The sequence below is a fragment of the Puma concolor genome, chromosome A1 (genome assembly GCF_028749965.1).
Source record: "Puma concolor isolate L17-30 chromosome A1, mPumCon1.1.hap2, whole genome shotgun sequence".
NCBI lineage: Eukaryota > Metazoa > Chordata > Mammalia > Carnivora > Felidae > Puma > Puma concolor.
The window spans coordinates 164,508,374-164,531,179 of record NC_141667.1 but is presented as its reverse complement, the minus strand read 5'-3'; the positions used below and the strand labels follow the sequence as shown (position 1 = coordinate 164,531,179).

General features: G+C 44.0%; 1 protein-coding gene across 1 annotated transcript in view; it reads left to right on the top strand.

The window, feature by feature from the left end:
* LOC147584626 (uncharacterized) overlaps positions 1 to 2,307 on the top strand; it is a 113,771-nt gene extending 111,464 nt beyond the window's left edge. Inside the window, exon 5 of the mRNA XM_086708438.1 lies at positions 1,084 to 2,307. Coding sequence (XP_086564564.1) covers positions 1,084 to 1,264 — 181 coding nt within the window. The 3' untranslated portion in view covers positions 1,265 to 2,307. The remainder of the gene's footprint in view (positions 1 to 1,083) is intronic.
* The last annotated feature ends 20,499 nt before the right edge of the window (positions 2,308 to 22,806 follow it).

Here is a 22,806-nt window from a genome sequence, read left to right as displayed (position 1 = left end):
TTTTTTTTTTTTTCAACGTTTATTTATTTTTGGGACAGAGAGAGACAGAGCATGAACGGGGGAGGGGCAGAGAGAGAGGGAGACACAGAATCGGAAACAGGCTCCAGGCTCCGAGCCATCAGCCCAGAGCCCGACGCGGGGCTCGAACTCACGGACCGCGAGATCGTGACCTGGCTGAAGTCGGTCGGACGCTTAACCGACTGCGCCACCCAGGCGCCCCAATAATATGTTGCCTCTTAACTAGAATGTGGCAGAAACCTGTTATTCTGTTTGGAGATCACATTTGAAGATCATAGATTTCCTTGTTGCTCTCCGCAGATTCTCTGAGCCGTGCCCTACTTTTCCTCCTATGCCTCAGTTTCTCTCCTGTGCCTGCATAATTCACACATGGTGTCTACAGCATCACTTCCAGGCTTCTCTTCCCTCCTTCTTGCCTCCTGTTTCCTGTCGAGATAAGTGAGTGTAAATTTATTTGACATTATTAAATTTGTTTTCTCCAAAATTAAAGTTGGGGGTTGACTTAGACAATTTGCAGTCATTGTTTAAAGGCATTTTTGTTTTTTTCTTCTACCTTCCTCATCCTTTCCTGTTTACTTTTCTTCCTTTAAAAAAATTTTTTTGGGGCGCCTGGGTGGCACAGTCGGTTAAGCGTCCGACTTCAGCCAGGTCACGATCTCGCGGTCCGTGAGTTCGAGCCCCGCGTCAGGCTCTGGGCTGATGGCTCGGAGCCTGGAGCCTGTTTCCGATTCTGTGTCTCCCTCTCTCTGCCCCTTCCCCGTTCATGCTCTGTCTCTCTCTGTCCCAAAAATAAATAAACGTTGAAAAAAAAATTTTTTTTTTATTATGTTTGTTTATTTTTGAGAGACAGAGTGAGACAGAGCACGAGTGGGGGAGGGGCAGAGAGAGGGGGAGACAGAGAATCCGAAGCAGCTCCAGGCTCCGAGCCGTCAGCATGGAGCCCCACACGGGCCTCGAACCCATGAACCGTGAGATCATGACCTGGGCCGAAGTCGGACACTTAACCAACTGAGCCACCCAGACGTCCCCATCTTTTTTCTTTTCTTTTTTTATTTTTTTATACAGTGATTGGATGGAATGCCTCTCAGAAAAAGCTCACCAGAATTTGCTGTGTATGCTTTTGAATACAAGGTACAAAATGGCCCCTCCCTACTTCCACAGCCCAGATCCTTCACTGAAACTGGAAAAACCATCTGTCTGTCACCTCAATCCTTGCCCTGGGAATGTGGTTTCAGGTTGGGGCTGACAGACTCTTGGCCCCTGTGCTCTGAAAATATTTACTTAGTAGGGTCTCTGCTTCTGTCCCAAGGAATCTGGGGTCTTGATTTTCAAAGAGCTGAGGGGGTTTCATGGAGGAGGCAGCCGCCTCAGAGACTGGTGATTTGGCAAAGTAGGAATGGAAAAAAACCCTGAAAGTAAAGATCTTTCAAGAGATTGTCAACTGCTAGCCAAGCAGATTCAGAACACATTTACAACAACTCACTAAGGTACAAATTTATAAATGGAATAAACCAAGGAACTTGGGTCTCAAAATAAATATGTCAGCACACGTAGTCTTGCATTCATTAAAAAAAATCCCACAACTGTGATATAAAGATCATAAATATTAATATTCTCCCTTTTTATTCAAAATTATAGTCATGACAGAATTGTCCATATGGCCAAAAGAGAATAATATTGCCAAAAATCTTTAATAAAATCTTCTTTATTATGAAAGGGATACAAACCATATTATAGCTTATACAGAAAATAGATGGAAATAATCAACTATAATTGCACCTGCCTTATAAAACTACTCTGTTTTTCTGAGTGCCTTTCTTTCCAGGTAATTTTACTGAGGTACAATTTAAGTAGGAATGGAATAAAACATTTACATTGTAATCAGAGTTTAAATATGCTTTCGTGCATTATTTAGTTCCTTCTATAACATGCTTTGTATTCTAGTCTGCATATTATTTCTTTAAGTAAATACACTCTAATTTACCTATTTCACTATTTGGGGATATTTTTTCCTGGTTGTTTTTTTTTTTTTAATTTTTTTGTTTTCTTGCATTTTGTTTTTAGTATTATACATAATACTAGAATGAACAACCTGGGGCATGCAAGCATTTTAGATTAGTTTTTTAGGCTAGATTCCCATTAATGCAATTCCTGCAACAAAGTTCTTAATATATCTACTGCCAAATTATTTTTCTTTTAAAGGGTTGTATCAATTTACAATGTCAAAAGCAATACATAGAATGCCAACCTTGCTATACTTCAGGTGGCATCATGCTATTATAACTTTTTTTTATTCAAGTATAATTAACACATCCAGTGTTACATTAGTTTCGAGTATACAATATGATGATTCAACGATCCTATAGATTTCTCAGTGCTTATCACCTAGTGCACCCCTCCTCTCCCCCGCTCCCCCACCCTGCCCTCTGGTGACCCCCAGTTTGTTCTCTATATTTAAGAGTCTGGGGGTTTTTTTGTTTATTTTTTTGTTTCTGTCTCTCTTTTCTTTGTTTGTTTTGTTTCTTAAATTCCACATACGAGCGAAGTCATATGGTATTTGTTTTGTTACTATAACTTTAAAAACTGATTTACTAATCTACTGGAGAAAGCGCTTTTCATTGACATTTACATCTTTGATTAATTGCGAGGGTCTGTATGTTTCCTATGTAGCTTACTAGTTGTAGCTCTGCCTTGCAGGATTATCTATTCATTTAGCTCTACATTTCCAGATGTGTTTTAGTCATCTCCTCTCTTCCCATTTAGATGATTGATTTTCAACTCTCATCTTACTGACGTGCTTGATTACTCCTCTTTCTTGAACCATTTTCTCCATTTGGCCACTCTCACACCACCCTCTCTTGTTTTCTTCTCTCACTGGCACTTTCTCTTCTGTTTCTTCTTCGGGCATCCCTTCGTCTCTTGCACCTCAAATATTTGGGGTTTCTTTGTTCTGCACACTCTTCTCACTTGCCGCCCTCTTGCTGGATGATTTCATCCATCCCCATGGCTATAAATATAATTCATGTATAGATGACTTATGTAGTCAGCCAGATAGTTCCTCTGACTCATATTTCTAATTATCTACAGTACATCTCTAACTAAACATCTCAAAGTTAACATATCTGCGGCTGAACTCCGAATTTTCCCCCAAATCTGTTCCTCCCCGTCATCCCCATCTCGGTGATGGCATCCCACCCACCAGGTGGCTAGGATGAGAAACTCTGGCACCCTCTTGCCTTCCTTTCTGCTCCTTCGGCAAGCCCCACAACCCTGCTCTGCATCTATTTCCTTCTGTCTTCGCTGCCACCTTCATAGTCCGGGCTGTTGTCACTGGCCTGACCCATTCTAATAATTTTTGCTAAGTTCCACATTTCATTGGTCACCACGCAGCCAGAAGTTTGTGTCAAAAACAAAACTAGATTGTGTCTCCCTTGTTGATTGTGCTTCAAAAGCTTTCCGTTGCACGTATTATAAAATCCAAATTCCTAGAAGACCTAGAAGTGGCCTAGAAGACCACACAGGATCTTCCCCTGCCTACTTTAGCAGCCTTCCCTCTTGCCACCGTTCATCTTGCTGTCCAGCCACATCGACCTCCTTGCCCTTCTTTTGCCATGCCGAGCACTGTCCTGAATCAGGGACTTCGATGCTCCTGGATCATGCGTTCCCTGAGTCCTCACCTGGATCTTAATTCTGCTTTGCTTTATTTATTGTTTTTAAAAATTTTCATGTATATTTATTTCTGAGAGAGGGAAAGAGCGAGCACGAGTGAGGAAGGGGCAGAGAGAGGGGGACAGAGGGTCCAAAGCAATTTCTGTGCTGTGAGGGCAGAGCCTGATGCAGGGCTCACACTCACAAACCGTGAGATCATGACCCAAGCCAAAATCAAGAGTCGGCCGTTTAACCGCCTGAGCCGCCCAGGCGCCCCCATTCCACTTTGCTTTAATGCTTCCTTTTCAGAGAGAAGGTTCCTCGCCTCCCTATCCAAATTTCCCCCCCTCCTTTTAATTTCTGTAGTAGGATTTGTTTCCTTGGTAACCCTCATCACAGTCTGAAGCTAAACCATTTGTCACTTTACCTGCTCTTCAATTGTCTCTCATTCTGATTATAAACTCCACGGGGCAAGGATCATGTCTGTTTATTCCATTGTGCCCTGCACCGACACAGTGCCTGCCACAGTGCAGCACCCAGAGCATTGAGTAGATATGCACCAACAGCATTTTATGTTGTCTTTTGACAGTAAAGACTCACCGAAAGATTTTCATGGCTGGATTGGGGTTGGGGAAGATCCTTGGGCAGAAGCCTGGAGGTCGGATTACAGACGTATGAAGTTGGAAACCACGTAACCCAATTAGGTAGCTGTTGTGGCCTTGTGTCTAGAGATGAAGGGTCTACACTACGGACATAAGACATCTAATATACTAAGTAGAGTGCTGAGTGCAGACACCCGAGTCCAGCCAGGTGACAGCCAGCAAACTCTGCCTTGTGAAAGAACTGCGGCGGGGCAGTAGGGACAGAAGATAATTGCTTGAGGTTGTGGACGGAACGAGAGAGCTGAGGCAAGCAGGGCTGAATATTCTCTTAGGTGCTTGGCTACGAAGGAGAGAAGAGAGAGGGTGGGACAGAGATGGGTGTGTGGGCTTGAAGGGAAGACTTGTAACTTTAAAGGAAGCGGCTTGAACATGGGCTGTGGTTCCATAGGGAGCACAGATGGCGTGGACAAGGAGAGGTCAGATGTACAGTAGAGAAAGGCCCACGGGGAGCAAGCCCAGTTTGTTCGGATGATGTGTGGCGTGCAGGTGGGGGGGGGGGTCAGTCTTGAAGATGAGAAAGGAGACACTTCTTTCTCTCTGAAACAAGTAAACAAGGTGATGGGGGGGGGGTGCAGAAATAGCTACGTCAGCAGTATTGTCATTAGCATCGTCCTCATCCTTGTAGTTTTGATGAAAGCTCATCGAGGGTGGGACAGATGTTACCTTTTGTTGGCCTCTTGCCAAAAGCAGACCTAATTTTGGAGCGCAGAGAAGTCCACACATCAGAGGTTCCTATGCAAGGTGGGGATTTTATCCCGCAAGACATATTCACCCCAATGCATTCTAACTCTGAAAGCCACTGACAGGCCACAGGCAGACGTCTTTAACCAAAGAGCCAGCCTCTCAGCTTGTGATTTGTCCGATTTCTCCTCTGTTGTCATTCTGCGTGTTCCACAGCTGGGCAGGAACCTGTTCTTTGCGACATCAAAACACTTCTGCAACCTGTTGCCCATACTTCTCGGGAGAGATGGGCTTGCCCTCCTTCGTGCTCACTTATTGAATTAGGAAAACCAACAGTGGGGACTAGTGGCTTTGTTTCTCTTACATCGATGGCAACGATGTACGACCATACCCACAGATCTGCTGCCCACCCAGACATTTCCACGTTGTTTTGTTGGTCCTTTCAGCTTTGTGGGCACAGAATACAAGGCAGGGGAGCGGGGGAGAGCCACGACAAAGCCAGGAGAGTCAGAGCTTCCCATGTCTTCACAGCCAGCTGCACAAATGAGCCCCAAGTTCTGAAAAGACAGTCAGGCCACAGGTATCCTACCATTAGCGGGCAGGATGGTGCATGGTAGCAGGCCACCCTAGGCCTCTTAATCCTCAGGGCTGTCAGCCACCTCTCCCCGTGACACCTGTTAACGTGGGAGAAACACAAACAACAGAGAGTCTCGGTCTAACTCTTGCTCCTTTGCTCTAGCTTCCTGCTGAAGCCCGGCTGATTTTGTTCTCAGTGTGAAAGTCATTTTAGATCCCATCTACGGAATTGTGTAGTGGCCTCTAGTTAATCCTGGTGGGATGTTAATACTGACGGGACAAGTTCAGGGAGGAAACGGCAGCTTCAGGAAGGAAGGTTCTCTACATGATGAATTTCAGCAAAAAATAGGAGTGTCTGTGTATATGCATATATATACATATATACATACTTAAGATATACTTAATATATCTTATATATACTACTATAAACTGAATATATATATATGTATGCACTAGTTGCTTATATCTCTTAAATTCAGAAGAAAATTCTCCTCTTGCTTGTGTACAGCTGGGCTTTTCTGGAAGTTGGAATGGGGGGGGCACGAAAACACTCAACGTGCAGAGGTTATGAGTGTCAGCTGATCCTCAGACATAGGGGTCTTTTGAATGGGTGACATACCTCCAAAGGTTTGACATATCATTGACTCTCAGAAGTTATAGCTGTACACGTTCACATACGCATGGAATTCATGTGCATGTATTGGGAATGCAGTGTTGATTCACGTATGCTAATTGGCCTCCACGTATAACTTGCATAAATATGTTAAAAGTCGTTCAATGGGCTCCAATAACATAGATTCTGCCTCTAGACTTTTGGAAATATCTGCGTATGCCTGCTTACCCTTCCGCACTAACATGATACCAGTAAATGGGTAGCTGCAAGTGACCCGTGAGCCGAAAGCACAGAGGGTGAATATTTCACCAAGGGTCCTGGCACGGGTGAATGCCACCTCTGTGTGTCTGCCTTGTATGTCGGGTCCGTAGATTTGCAGCCAGCATTCCATGGGGCTCAGAATTACGTAGGCTCTCTCAGCAGAATGATGCGATCAGTGTCTGAATGACCTCGCTGCCCTCCCCCACTAGTGGTCACCCAGTCTGCTGGAACAGGTTCCTCAATGTCCACTGTAATTTACAGGGATTGTAAGAAACAAAGTTAACCTAGGGAATAACTACTGTGCATGTTTCACCGGTTTCCTCCCAGGAATTTATTATGTATATCCTACATGGGAAACATAAGGTGCCTAGTTGTATCTCTTTTTTTCCCCACCTAGTGTTACACCATAGGCGTATCTCCTGCTCAGGAAGGGGACTTTGTAATGCCTCTGTGCCTTCGTCCACCGTCTGTACCAATGTACCAATAATGTAATTATCCACTCTCCTGACGTTCGCCGTGAACAAGTGTCCATTTTGGCCACTATAAATAATACCGTCACAGATACGCTGTAATAACTGAATGTGCCCATCTCTATTTCCTTAAGATAGATTCTGCGCAGCGGAATCAATTTTAGTGTTTTAATCCACATTCGTCGAATACTCCTAGGAAGCATGTGCCAAATTATAGACCTAATATGCTTCTTTTGCTAAAAAAGGGAGATTATCCTCACCATGATCATTGTCAAACATTTTTTAAAAAACCTTTTGTTAATTTGATAGGAACTAAATGGTATCCCATTGTTCGAAACCATCTCTCTCTGCTTGCCAGTGAGAGTAATCATTTTCCATCATCCACTTGAAATTTTTCTGTGATTCATTTACTGAGGCTCAAATTTTTTTTTTTTTAAGTTAAAATGATGTTCTAAAATTTCCCTTATCTCTCAGTCACCCTCAGCGTTGGCTGCACAGTAGAATCGTCTGGGGCTTTCATAAAGGTACTACCGATGCCAGAATCCTCCCCAGGGATTCCAGTTCAGTTGGCCTGGGTTGGGGTTACTAGCTTTGGCATTTTTTTCAGCTTCCCAGATGATTCTGTTGCCAGACTTGAGGTCCACTGATCTAGACTCTCCAGATATTAACTGGCTCTCTTGTTATACTTTTCTGTTTACTTTTTAGATATTTTTCACAGATGTGTGCATTCTTTAAATAAAGTTCAGGCACGGATTCCAGAGAGTGTAAAGTATGTAATCAGAAGTCAGACTACCTGGGTTAGATCCTGTCTTTGTCCTTCGTAAGCGACGGCATCTTGAGTAAATCACGTCCTCCCTTATTGTCTCAGTTTTCTCGGCTGCAAAGTGGGGTTAATTTAGAGTATACCTCATACATTTGATAGAGAGATTAGTATTTAGGAAGCGCATATGACAGTGTCTGATACACTGCAAGCATCAGATAAGTCTAAACAGTGTTTTTCTCTGAGCATTTCTCTCATGGTTTTCTTCTTAGAAAGTCTTTTCCTCCCCTGAGATCAGGTGAATCATAATGTATATTAAACCCTAAGTTTTTTCGGTTTTACTTTTCCATTTGTCATTGCCTCTTACATCTCGATCTCACTGAGACCCGGGATGAAGTTGGTGGAAAAAGGAAGAAACCCCGAGGGCCTGATGTACAATTTCCCCAAATCCGAATTCCACCTGAGACACTTATTTCTGATTTTAGGATCCCAGTAACATTTGTTTTCTGACATTATCTCTTGACTTTCAACACCCATGTAAAATGACCTTAATGGGTACTTTGATGTATTTTGGAAGCACGTCCCCTGCTTGCCTTGGGCCTCGTGGCCTCATGTTCATCGCCACACCCCTCCAGATCCAAATACCTAATGATGACAGGTTCAACATTCCTCTGCAAAAATCAAAGGGAAATAGTATTATCACAGGCACATGAGATGAGTGGATGCAAAATGACCTAGGGCCATTATTGCAAAGCGTTTTACTTCCTTGGTATCTGGAAAAGGTGATTAATGACGCGAAGATTGGAAATTTGATTACGGGAGTTTGAAATGAGCGGTAATAACATTATGAAAAAGCACATCTTGGTAGCTTTTGTGCTCTCACTTATCACCACCTTCTGCACACACATTCATTCCTCTCTTCAGGTCCCCCGTATGTTGGACGCCAACCTCAGTGTTGGGAGTTCATAAATTATACTGCACAATAAGTTAAATGAAAGTTGAATACGTTGCAAAAACCGCAGTAAAATCTTTACGAATTTCACTTGAGGGCAGTGGGTACACATCTTTGTCCTTATCAAGTTTCTATCTGCTCTTTGGGAGCGGCTCGCCATGCATAACTTGCTTTCAGGACTGATAGCATCAGCAAACCCAGAGAAGGGGGGTTGGAGGGGCTCTGGCAAGCACCACCCGGAGGACATCAGGAGTCTCGGCTGGTAGGTCTGTGTCAACTTCAGTTCTGTTGTCCTGTCTTTATTTCCCAAGATGCAACAACGATAGAGACTATTGCAACGCATGTCTTGGGGGGCGCGTGTGTGGCTCAGTCAGTGAAGTGCCTGACTTCACCTCAGGTCATGATCTCGCTGTTCCTGAGTTCAAGCCCCGTGTGGGGCTCTGTGCTGACGGCTCATAGCCTGCTTGGAATTGTGTGTGTCTCTCTCTCTGCCCCTCCCCCACTCTCACTCTGTCTCTCTCAAAAATAAGCAAACATTAAACGAAAAGAAACGAATGTCTTAAAAGTACCAAGGTACTTGATCCAGTTTAGCAAGGCTTTGGATATTTGCATTCTTTCTATCTTATAAAATATACCCACGAAAGGCTACTAGGTGACTAGATTTTCCTGCTCTGAACCTCTGAAATAAAGAAACAGTGCCCACTTTTTTTTTTTTTTTTTAACTTTTATGGCGATCGGGTTTTTAGATACAGGATTCTTAAAATCAGAAGTGCTCATATTAGCAAAGGTGCCCAGTGGCCTGACAGCCGACTTTCAGGCCGGTGCTGAGCCGGAAACCTGGCAGAGGGAAATATTGTTGGATGCCCCAGAAGTGATTTGCTCTATTACAGCACAATAAATGTATCATCTGGGTCACTGACTTGTGTGCCATTGATTTAGGAAGTCTAATATCCCATATAAATGAAAAATATTGGAGTACACCGTCCTGTAGTCTATGTCGAGTCGGTTTCCCCCAGTCATAATAGAACTCCTGTAAGTTGTATTAACTTGGAGGCCACCGGGGTCCCCTTTAGTGCGAGGAGACCGTTGATTAAATTTCCGCTCACGCAGCTCCTGACCGTGCTGAACCCACTCCCAGGGCCTGAGCCTTAGGAGAACCCAGCTCTCTGGATTCTGGATTGCGTAGCCACCGGCTGATGCGGGGGGAGGGGCGGGAGGCGAGCAATGACTTCTCACGACGACTCCAGGCGGCAGGAAGGCGCGCGTCCCCGCGGGTCACGTTCCGCTTGTTTACCCGCTGCACCCGCTTCTGTTGCGCATTTCTTTTGTTCCTCCCGGGCGTAATCTCTGCGGCACATGGAGCCCGGACAATGCAGATGACCCTGTCTCCGATCGTCAGAGCGCTCTGTCAAGATATTGTTGTCCCTCGCTGGGCCCAAGTCCCATTTTTAGTAGGAGAGAGGAAAAAAAAAAAAAAAAAAGAAAAGAAAAGAAAAGAAACAATGGAGACAAATTTAGACCCTGATGGGAAAAGAAAAGCAAGGCCCTGTCCGCCTGCAGCCCTGCGGGGCCACGCCCACCCATCCCTTTCCTGGAACCTTGTCCAGGATTCCCTGCCGCCCGCCCGGAGGAGCCCTGGAACCCCAAGCAGAAGAGGATGATGAACTTGTGCTACCCCTCCCCCCGCCACCCCACCCCCAGCGTCCACGCTAGCTTCACGTCCCAGGCAGCCCTTCTTAAAACACACACACACACACACACACACACACACACACACACACACACACACACCCACTTTGTGTATTCCAAACAGAAGCAAGATGAATCTCTCTGTTAAGGTCTAGACTTGATCTTTATCAACTTTATTTTCCCACCCATTCATGGCCAGCATTAAGCCTTGCACCAGATGTGTCTTAGACCTTTCCAAGGTCACTGGCCTGTCTCCTCTGTCCACGGGTAAGGGAGGGACTCACTACCCTTCACTCCTGTTTTCTGGTTCTGAACTGCTGTAGCTCCTGTGTCTCTGGGCTCTCCGCTCCCCCTAACGCTAGACAATGTACATTTACCCAGTGATGTGCGGAGACATTTATCAGCCTGTAAGAAGGATGACTGATTCTGAACGCAGCCGAACCGCATGCTATTTATGCAGGGATGTATGTGTCTATGCAGCGGCGCAGACAATACGTGCGATAAGCAATAACGGTGCAATCGCCCCTTGGACTGTCTTGTTAATGAACTGTGAAGCTAGGCAGATGCAGTCATAAATACGTAATACTACTTCCCAGGGGAATAATATCTGCTCTATAGTCTCCTATCCCCTTATCGGAAGGTCTCATGCTGCTTGGGCACCGAGTGTCTCCTACTTTTTACTGTCTTCGCTAATTAGATACATATTTTGGTGGGAAATACAACTGGCAGGTGTGTGTCATCAGCATTACCACAATTACCTTAAATATCCAAATTTTCAGGCCAATTAAAAAAATCTCATGAGCTGTATACATTTATGCTAGACATAGTTATCAAAGCATCTTTATGGGCCTGTATACCGTATTTTATTTAATTTGCACAGATGTAACTTAACTGAACCTAACTTTCGAGGCCTGTGTGCTTCTCTCCTGGTTTCTCGGCTGGATTCTCCACTTCTTAAACACAGAAGAGAGAGGTGAGGGTGCGAGGCAGAGAAAGTACTAGCCATCAGGATCCCTGAATGAATGAGGAAATTGTAAGACCGGGGCTGAGAAAAAGACACCCAGTGTTTTCTTGTTTCTCTCTAATCCTGAAGATTAAAGATTCACAACCAGCTGATTGTGAGCGAGCGCGGAGTCGGGACATCTGAGATGGTTTACCGCCGGGAAAGTGGAGGGAGGCCAGGAAAGGGCAGATGTACACTCTTTGGCGTGGATCTTTAATAAGTTTTGCCAAAATACGAACGACTTTCTCATTCCCCCACCCCCGCCCAAACATGGCCCCACCAAACCCTAGACATCTTGGTAGCAGACATGAACACATTTCCCTTGGCAGGTACTGGAGAAACTGTATATATTTTCACCTGGGTTTCCTCTACTCCTCTCTCCTTCCGTTCTCTGTGCGGCAGGTCTGGATGTTGGTACAACACGGTCTTGCCCGGATAGCGCAGAGGCTCTTTGCTTGTTTGCCTCTTCACCTCCTGACTCCCGTCTCATTTGCATCCCGTGCAAGCTGTATCTTGTCTCCCTGTCCTTCACCTTGTGAGTTTTCACTCTTCCTGGATTGCCCTTCTTCCTGCTCATGGTGACTGCACCGTTTGCTGCCCACGTTCTAGGATACAAATTGGAAAGCATTGTGCTGCCTTGTATGAGACACGGTTATGTCATGGCACTAAGGTATGGGAGGGTTCAAGGTGAAAAAGGAATCTATGCTGCGTTTTATTTGCATTCCCTAATATTGCAGCTAGAGATTTTATAAAGGTAATAACGATGCCATATTAAACTTTTTACCATATGTTACACGTTGCACCTTCCTGTTCATTTAGTGCAGTGACTATGCGGTCAGTTCGCCCATCTTTCTTCCTCATGAGGTATACAATCTGGGACAAAAGCTTGTTTCGGTTTCTTGTCTAAATTCTCTGCTAATTGCAGTCCCCCCTAATCGCAGGAAGGATGGAGAAGTCCGTAAAAGACCAAAGAGGAGAAGTGAGAACAGGGTTTCTGAGCCGTGGGCACTGCTGGTGTCTTGGGTTGACTAATTCTTTGACGGGAGCTGTCTTGTGTATTGTAGGGTGTTGAGCAGCATTCCTCTACCCACCAGACGCCAGGAAAACTGACCTCCCGCCACCACCTGGGAGAGGACAATCAGAAGTGTCTCCAGGCATTGCCGTGTGTGCCCAGAGTTGAAAGCACTGTCCCGGTTTGAGACCCACCCATGGGGTTAGGATCACGTACCAGTGATCACCTCCTCACTGCTTGTGACCACGGGAGCCAGTCCTGCCTCCCAGCATCTGAACTGCAGCTCCCACATCTAGGGCTTCTCTTCCCATGAGCTTTACACAACTCATCTCTTCAAATCTGTCCTCTCCTCCTTGTTAACTTGCCTCATTTCATGGCATAGCATTATCCCTACCTGAGCTTAGTTCACATTTTTATTTGTTTGTTTCTTACTGGCCTCACCCACTAGGAGAAACTCCTTGAAGACTTAAATTTTAGCTAGTTCACAAATATATTCTCTGCAGTACCCGACATTCAGAGTATGGTTACATGTATTTGTCGAATGCCTGCCTGCATGCGTGAATGAATGAATGATGAATGAACGAATGAATGAAGGAGTAACTGAGTGACCAAGCCACCATCCCTGCTCCACGCAAGTCCGGAAGTGGTGATTCCCTGTTGGAGAGACGCGCGTGAGGGCATTTGTTTCTTTGCTCGTGTCCAAGGTTGGCGTCCTCACAAATCTTTCAAGTTCTATTCATCAGTAATTGGTTAGGATTATGAGTTCTTCCCAGCATGGAGGATGTGTCAGAAGATGGAAGGTTCTCACATTCAACTTTAATAGGTCTTTGGTTTTCACGTCCCCCCTCCCCCGCCCGTGGAAAAGAACATTGTGAGACTATTGTTCCTTTTTCCTTTTCTAAATCATTGTCAAGATGCTAAAGGAAGTGATACCAGCGATGCAACCAATGATTCCCTCCCTAAGTCAAATTTTGGTCCTGTAACTAAACGAAAACAAATTACACACACACGCAACCATGTATATACTTTTTCTGTCGTATAACTGTGGAACTGTGGAAGCATCTGGTGCACAATGTGCTAGGACTCTTAGTATTTCCTGGCACCAAGCGCCTCCTTCTAGTTAGTGAAAGAACTCTGATTCTGCAAATGGCCTCATCATTTGTGTAGACACCAGGGTGGACGCCCTGACAACCTCGAGCCTCGCGGTTGCCAGGGAGGAATGCGCGATGCCTTGTGAGCAAGTCTGTTTCGTGTCTTCTGGAAACACGTGTCATCACCGTGTTCCTCTGTGCTGTCTCTAAGGAAAGGTCACTTTATGGTTAGCACATGGTCTATGGACAGACTGCCTGGGTTCAACCAGCCTCTACTAACTTGGTAAGGATACCTAAACTCGAGGCCCCAGTTTCCTCATCCATGGAATGGCAATGCATTACTGAGTTTACCTAATATGACAGTTGCATTCTTATAGGGTTCATTTATATCCCTGGAACAGTGTGTAGCCTGTATAAAGTTCTTAAAACTGATGACTCTGTTACTTAAAGCACTTTCATCCCACTTCTGGGTTAGAGAAATCCTATAAATGCTGGCATGAAATATTGTCTGGTCCAACCGTGCTCAATTCTGATTTATCCTAGGTAGGATTTGAGAGAAAACAATGGGCAGGTTTTTTTTTTTCATTGAAAAACAATAGTTGTCATATTCTTCACTTATAAAACTACTATGTGGTCATTATAGAAAATCTAAGAAATTTTAAAAATATAGAGGAATATGTGAATTGTAAATCCTCAGTATGTATGTGTATTTCTTCCCGCGTGTACTCAGTGTGTGCGTGACAGAGAAATAAAGTTAACTAACCCACACTTCCTTTTTAACAAATAAGCTCTCGTTTTTTTTCCATTATTAATCCATTGATAGCCATTTCGCAAATACCGAAGGCGATAATAAATAAATCACTCTGTCCCACCCTCTAGAGGGCGCCACGCAAAGTTCATGTGCTATATTTCTTTATGGGAATTTTCCCTTGCATAATTTTTTGATTTATTTTGAAATCTAATTTCTATATATATGTTTTATTTTTAATCTGCCCAAACAATAAGAACATGAAACAGGTCAAACCCAGAGAACTGCCCTAAAGCGCCTTTTGAAAGGACCCCTAGCTGGAGTCTGCCTTCATTTGTGCGGAGAGAAGAGCTCGGCCTGGAGAAGGAGACCACGCTGGGACTTAGCAAGCTGTCCGTGCCAACAAGTCGTATGATTTCCACAATGTGCCTCACCAAACCTGTTTCTCATGAGTCCAACAGAGATAATAATAAATCAGCTGTATGGGTTACAGGTCAAGCCAGGACATAATATAACCTTGGCTTGTAGTAGCTCTTTCACATCCAAACCCCATTTGGGGACGCCCGAGGGCGGGCCTGACCGCAAATCCAAATCTCCTTGTACTTGGTTAGCAGAGAGACTTCTACTCCCCCGTCCTCTTGAATGTTGTTTTAAGTTGGGAGGGACTCTTAGAAGGCCAATTCCAAATGTTATAGTTGAAATTCTCGCTCTGGATGTTCCCCAGAAATGCATACTGCCCATGAAAGGGCCGGGTGGGGAGGAGTAGGAAGGTCAAGGACTTTCTAATCTCCTGGATACGAACAGTGCCAATCGGAGCTCAGGATGACAGTTACCGATCTGAAACCGGGGCTGAGCTTTTTCTTGACCACCCACAGTTGGCTGGCTCCAAGCCTACCCTTTATCGAATTTTCTATAGTGGGATCCCTCATATGAAAAATGATGCTTTTTGCTAAAACGTTCAGAAGCAACAGCTGTAAACAATATTATTGTTATGAAGAATTTTGAAAAACTTGAAAGCATTTCTTATGGGTTCTGTTTAATAATGTTCAGAGATATTGTTTTCTTCTGAGTCCTTAGATGGTGTTCCAATATGCCGTTTGCCTGGTATTTTTTTGTAGACTCCTTTAGTGTTCATCCTCCTTTCTGTTTTAATATTGTTTGTGTGTGTGTTTGAGTATATTTCTTTCTTAAATAAGGATGGTTTTAACTATACCTGGTGCTTTCCAACATGATATATGGTTTGCTCTTGATTTTCTCCCATTTTCTGCTTAGGTAATGCTAACAGACAATTTGGGCAAAAATATGAGACATGTGTTTCTGAAAAAGTTGTATGGTATGGGGGAAAAGTTATAATTTAATGATAAGCGAAAAGAAGCATGATAGCGTCCTATGTAATATCATCTCAATTCTGTAAACTTAATGCCGTATCACACACATATGTAAGTACTCAGTAAATTTGCTATTTGAATAGAATGAATTAATCATGTCACTGGAGGGTGGGATTTTTACTGTTTCACATGTTGTTCCATAAACCACTCAGTATTTTCCAAATTTTCTGCCACGGACATGCAGAATTGCTAGAAATGAGTAGAGGTTTACAGAGATCTTTTTTAAATTTTCCAAATGATGAAGTCATTCCTACGTTTCTCAGAAATTTTATCTTCTTTATTCATCAGAACATATTTTGCATGCCACATAGGTCATTTTTCATATGTATGCTTAATTTCTTTGCTTGATTAGAAACAACTTGAGGTCAGGAATGAAGTCTTCTATCGTTGTCGAATTACCCCTGTGTAGGAGACGATCAAAAATGTTATTGAGTGACCTACTCAACTGTGTCATATTGAAGACAAAGACATTGAAGTATTAATAAATCGCTCCCCCTTCTCCCCATCAAGTTTACGGTACCTCTTGACTGAATCTTCCATTGTTAAAAAAAAAAAAAGAATTACAAAATCCACTCAGGCCAAGTTCTTATTGGATTGTTAGTGGTGACATTGGTGTCCCAGAAGTTTTAAGTTCGAAAAAAAGTGATGGCCTGATTTTTTCCATCAGGGTGCCCAAATATGGATAATTCTGGTGTTTCACACACTTGACTCAGATCATTTTATTTCTGTGCTGTGGTTAGTTAGCAAATAATTAAACCTACTTTGACATATGCCTATGTGATATAATTAATTACATGCCCAAAGTCCCATTTACCTCACAATATGTTTTTTCCGCTGAGATTCTATCTTGGTGCCTGAAACTCCTACCAAATTAAGTCAACATTTGTGGGATTACATTCGTTGTCTGTAGTGTGCTTTTGCTCAAATAAACATACAGCACGTGAGAGGGGAACCATTCATACGTGAGGATTTGCTAGTACCTTAGACTTGACGTCCATCAACCCGCAATGAACAGCCTTCTGTGAGAATAGGACAGAGGACAGATATGTTTTCAGGACAGAATTGAAGAGGCCTTAGGCATGGGGAGAGTCCTATAGCACAAGTTGGGTTAGAGAGCTCTAGGTAGCCAGCATCGGGGTCTGATTGGTTGGAGATTTTCAAAGGATCAGGTTCCAGAGCCTGCAGATCGTTTTCTAGATGAGAAGCATTAAAGATTCGGTAGAGGTGTGTAATTGGGCTCACATACTGGCTTTTTAACAGAGCAGGCTGGTTCCCAATCCCATACGAAAGTACTAGGTACTTTCTCCTTTGGAATAGTACTGGTCCAAAGGGGAATGCACTGGGGACAAAGCTATGTGATCAGTGTCCTCAAGCGTGAGAAAAGCAAAGGGAACCCAGAGTGTCTGAGTCCCAGCACGCCTGCCAGTGCCCAGTTCGAGAGCAGAAATGCTCCCGGCTCCTCCTTACACACATACACAAGGAAAATCCTTCCTGGCAGGATGAGAGGTAAGCCAACTACTATGAGGCTAGCAATACTACGAACAATACTCCCCGGGGAATCAAGCGTGGTTCCATGCACAGGCTGAAGCCTCAGAGGAACTCCCTAGGAAAGACGTTCACGTTGTCGAGAGAAGCCGAAAGATGTTGTGAGGGCAGCTTGTCGGGGTCTGGAGTGAGTGGGAGGCTAGGTGGTTCCGAAACCACACAGTTAGCTTTAAACCTCAAGTAAACTCCGAGAAACATCAGGGGAAGAAAAAGCATTTTGAGTAGAACATGATATTGTATTTATTTATTTATTTTAAGTTTATTTATTTTGGGGAGAGCGAGTAGAGCATAATATTTCAAAACATGCTAACTTAAATGTCCAGCCGAGGGACCAGTGAAAGGCATAGCTTTCACTCCCAAATGCGACCTCACGGGCAAGGATGCGCCTGCAAAGCCAATGGTGACCCGGTCATTAGCCAGCCGGTGCTCCAACACACGCAGTTCAGGGAGCCACAGACCTTCTGTCATTGTCCTCTCTTCACGCTACCCTTAGATGTGTAAGATTGGGTGTCTCAGCGATGGCTAGGAGGTCGGACATGTCGTCTGGCGAATGAACAGGTCCTTTGCCAAGTGACTGGATCTCACTCTTGCTAAAGGAAGAACATTGTTCACTAAAATAGTTTGTCTTTTGATGCCAAAGGAAATCAAATTGTAATCAAGGGCTGAGAACGCACTGAAGTCATCAAGGCTTTGGCAATCTCGCATGTTCCCAGGCTTATGAAATATAATTTACGTTTACAAAAGGGAGAGGCTGTATCGGATTGGGAATTGGCTTTCATAATGCCTAAGTGAGCCTCTGATGGATCGACCAGCATCGCAACCCGTGCTCCCATGTATCTCAAGGACACAGAGAGAAGCACGGATGAGGAGGAATGCAGTTAGTTGAAGCACCACAATAGACAGAAAATGTGTCTACGTGAACTGTGAGGACTCACTATAACCATATCGAAATATGGTGGACACACTGATGTGATTTTTCTGCGTCTCAGTTTTGGTTTTGGTTTTGGTTGGTGGGGGGGGGGGGTCATAAGAGTAAGGATCTTTATAGATCTGTGACTTCTCCACCCTGCCCTGAGGAGCCAATCCAAATGAAAACAAAGGGATGATTATTGAACGCATGCTCTACAAAACTGTTCATTAAATATGCTGTCTCATGTAACCCTTACAGCATGGATTTGAAGTTACATTTGCCTCATTTTTAGGCATCCAGAACTGAGGTCTGTATTAGCTAAGTAATCTGCTCAGTCTCATAGCTGTTTAAGTTACAGAGTCAAGATGCAGGTTTAGGTCCCAAAGCTAAAGTTCTTTCTGTTCCGAGTCCTATGCTTCATATAAAAATCAAGGAAGGGAAAAACAGAGTGAGGTTGTTTATATCCACTGCCCTAAGCCCTTAGCTTTCCCTAAGAGGTGTGATGTCCAGAAAAGCCACTTCTGTGCTTGTAAAATGAAGGACCAAGGCAATTTATTCAATACCCCAGGAATTTTCCTTGGGTCTCTCTTGAGAAGCACAGGGCATTATGTTGGCCTGGGTCATCTGTATAATTGTCCATTTTCTTTCTTTCTTCCTTTCTGTCTTCTCTTTCCCCTTCCTTCCTCCCTCCCTCCCTCCCTTTCTCTCTCTCTTTCTTTTTTTTTTCCTTCCTTCCTCCCTCCCTCCCTCCCTCCCTCCCTCCCTCCCTCCCTCCCTCCCTCCCTCTCTTCTTTCTTTCTTTCTTTCTTTCTTTCTTTCTTTCTTTCTTTCTTTCTTTCTATTTTAAAGACACAGTCACAAGCAATAGTGGTGAAAACAATGCTTTGAACCAACCAACACAGTGTGATTTAGGCCAATTTATCTTGGATAAGCAAGGCTTTGGAATATGCAAAATTAGAGACCTCCCTCTAGATTTGCAACTAAGTCCCCATACCTAGTGGGACCAGAGCATGTAAAAAACGGGGATAGGAATTTCTTTTCACCTTCTATATGCAGAGGGAAAGCATTTTCCAGATTTTAGAGAATTACGCAGTGACATCTGGCTTATTTAAAGTTTTTATTTTTGTGATCACTTCACAATATATACAAATAATGAATCATTGTATTGTACACCTGAAACTAATGTTATATGTCAATTACACATCAATTTTAAAAAGGCAAAAAATAAAAAAATACATTATAGGGGCACCTGGGTGGCTCAGTTGGTTGAGCGTCTGACCCAACTTCAGCTCAGGTCATGATCTCACGGTTCCTGGGTTCGAGCCCCGCATCAGGCTCTGTGCGGACAGCTCGGAGCCTGGAGCCTGCTTCGGATTCTGTCTCCCTCTCTCTCTGCCCCTCCCCTGCTTACACACGCTCTCTCCCTCTTAAAGATAAATAAACATTTTAAAGATTAAAAAAATACATAATATATCAACTATGCCCAACAATTTTTAAAATAAAAATAAAAAATGATAAAGTGTTTTTTAATAAAATTCATATTCGTCAAAATGGAAAACAATGAAGAAGATTGTTTTCCTTTATGTTTTTGGGGTGTATCCAGTTGGCATCTAAATTATTTAAGCTTTTGCGATATTCATCAAAGTTTACTCATCCTTCACAAGGGATTAAAAAAAGATGAAGAAGAAAAGTTAACTAGGGCAATAATGAGGTTATATGGAGACCACAGGGTAATCTGTGAGGCTTGTGCTTATCAGCTCTATTTTTATTTGTTTCTTTTAATTTAATTTGATTTCCTTTAGCCGTGCACCGCATTGAGGAGCACAGCCCACTAAGCTGAAAAAAGACAGCGACAAAAAGCCTAATGCTTTGAGGACTAATGGACCAGGATGTTTCATTATAACCTTATAACAAGCTTTATATACGGAGCCCATTTTACTCATTGGCGCAGAGTCACGAACGTTAGAAGGAGCTACCATAAAACAAGATCCTTTACGTAAGCATCTGATTGCCAAGCTGTCCTTTGCTCTCCACTCAACAGCTTTGTAGTCTTTGGTTAATGGAGCCAATGTACTTTCGTCCACATAAAGGGAATGATGATTCCACTGGAGGCTCCAAGGGGGAAATTAAAGTCATCCAAAATCTGATTTGAGAAGGCATTTTCTTTGAAAACGGGAAGCATGGCTTTCATTCATCCCAGTCCTTTGCCGAGTGCTGCAGCGAGGGCAAGTGTGGCTCTCGATTCCAAGGGAAGCATTTCTATTGTTTAATTCCATCCTCTGAAAGAGAAGGGGCAGGGGGCGCCTGGGTGGCGCAGTCGGTTAAGCGTCCGACTTCAGCCAGGTCACGATCTCCCGGTCCGTGAGTTCGAGCCCCGCGTCGGGCTCTGGGCTGATAGCTCAGAGCTTGGAGCCTGTTTCCGATTCTGTGTCTCCCTCTCTCTCTGCCCCTCCCCCGTTCATGCTATGTCTCTCTCTGTCCCAAAAATAAATAAACGTTGAAAAAAAAAATTTAAAAAAAAAAAAGAAAGAGAAGGGGCAGCCAGGGAGGTAGCAAGGACATGTAAGGTGGGCTAATGAATCTAAACAGGAATTCTCTGCAGCTGCTCTAAAACGGAGTAAAAAGTGGTGCCCAGCGCGAAGCCACTGAGGAAGCAAAGGTCAGCCGTGTAGGAGCAGAGGGGTGTTGGTCGGAGGCACATTTGTGGAACTGAAGAAGCTCAATTTCCGTCCAAGAGACACCTCTGACCCGTCCCCCTGAAGGAGGCTGGACCAGAGCAGCTGGCCTTTGATCACCCGACAACATCCTCTGGGCATGTGTCCTTGTGCCAAGGCTGACAGCCACTTGGGGATATGAAGATGGGCGATTTTCCCTAGCGATCGGAACGTTCTCTCCATATCTTCCATGAAAGTTTATGGGCAATGATTGTATTTTACGATAATGAGAACAAAGTGCATTATGGCTAATGTCAGGAGTATTTTCCCCTCTAGCAAAAGTCTTTTTTTTTTTTTAAACATCTTCCCATGTGCTACATCCTCAGGAAAGACAATATGGCACAGATGTCCCAAAAGAAATTCTTTCTTCACATCCACTTTAATAACAGAAAAGTATACCTGAAAAGATAAAAAGTGTTTATAACTTTAACGTCGGACAAAGAACGAGCCAGGAAGTTCTACCATGACAAGCAGACATTTGCTCGGACTTTTGCCTTGAGATTATTCAATAAGGAATAGCCTTGTGATCCTGTGAAATGTCCCCAGAGTTAAGCTGGTGGTTGCTTTCCATTGTCTGGGAGTGGGGGGCGGGGGGTGTGATCGCGTTTTTACTGGATAATGCCACAACTGTGTGTTTAAAGCAAACTATCGCCATTGTTGATGTTCACATTAGCATCTTGAGGCATAACCTGCATCTCGTCATGCTTAGAATTCAAACGGTCACAACAGCACTTCCTTGGAATCATGATCTAATGCGAGAAACAATACAGTGCAAATAAATAGATTTCCTCCTCGCTGGCTGTTGGTGTGTTCCCTATTGTGTACGTCTTCCCTGGGCATTGAACACTAGGAAATGTCTTGACAAAGGGTTTCTCTCACTTCCGGGTTAGAAGGCTCTTTCACCAGTCTCTGCTTCTCAGATAAGTTCATATACTTTTTGTCCCCATCCAACCAACACCATGACTAAGTTCAGAGACACTCACCCCCAGTGACTGTACCAATTGTTGGGGTGCTGAGTGAAGGCCAGGCTGGACTGGTGGGGACCCCTTGGAAACATCTGTCTGTTGTATTTATAGAATGGACCAGTTCAGTTTTGATCTGGTTGACCAAAAAGATGAAAGTTGAGGACCAAAGTGTGAACTTTGTATATTGTTATCAGGCCATTTTTTTTTTTCTTTTTGTTTCACATGCACGGGAAACTTGCCACTGTCCTTCTCCAGCCTGGAGGAGAAGGAGAGAAGCTTTCTGGAAGCTCTCCCTTAGGGTTTCCCTGTGGGCTGGTGCATGTGGGGGTAGAGAGAAGGATCTTATTTCCTCGCCGAGGGCCACTTGTGACCATCCTGCAGGTAGCAGATGCCACCACAGGGGCTGCCGTTGAACACATCCAAGGAGAACATTGATTCATTCATTGAATCAATAAACATTTATTGTGGGCAGGGCATTGTGAAAGAGACAGATGTGTTTAAGACGTGCTCCCGCACAACGGGGGTTACATCACTGCCTAATTTAAACTCATGCCGGGTCTAAATGACTTCATCAGAGAAATGCAATTGTCTTGGCTCTCACCACACTGTGCTATTCTTTTCCTGAACATTCCCGAACGTTCTCTGCACCTCATCTCTGCCTTTGTCATCTCACCCCGATGCCTGGACATATTTTGCCAAGAACGAATTATGTGATATGGTGATAGCAGCTTAACCTTTGTCTTTCAGTGTCTCCGTCTCTAAAACAAGGGGTAGACACTGTATCAGATGGCATTGCCTCCATCACTTTCCTCAGTGGGTGTCCAGAGGGTGGCTGAGGTGACAAGGTCCAGGTGTTTGGCTCACTTCCCTTTATCTGTTCTACATATTGCTAATATTGCTTTTAAATCATGGAACTAGATAGTATCATAGACCCCCATGGGTATGAAGCCATAATCATAATCACTATCTAGTTCCAGAACACTTTAATCACCCCCCAAAGAAAACCTGGGCCCATTAGCAATTACTTCTCTTTCTCTCCTCCAGCCTGCCCTTGCCAAACATTAATCTAATTTCTGTCTCTGTGGATTTGCCACTTCTGG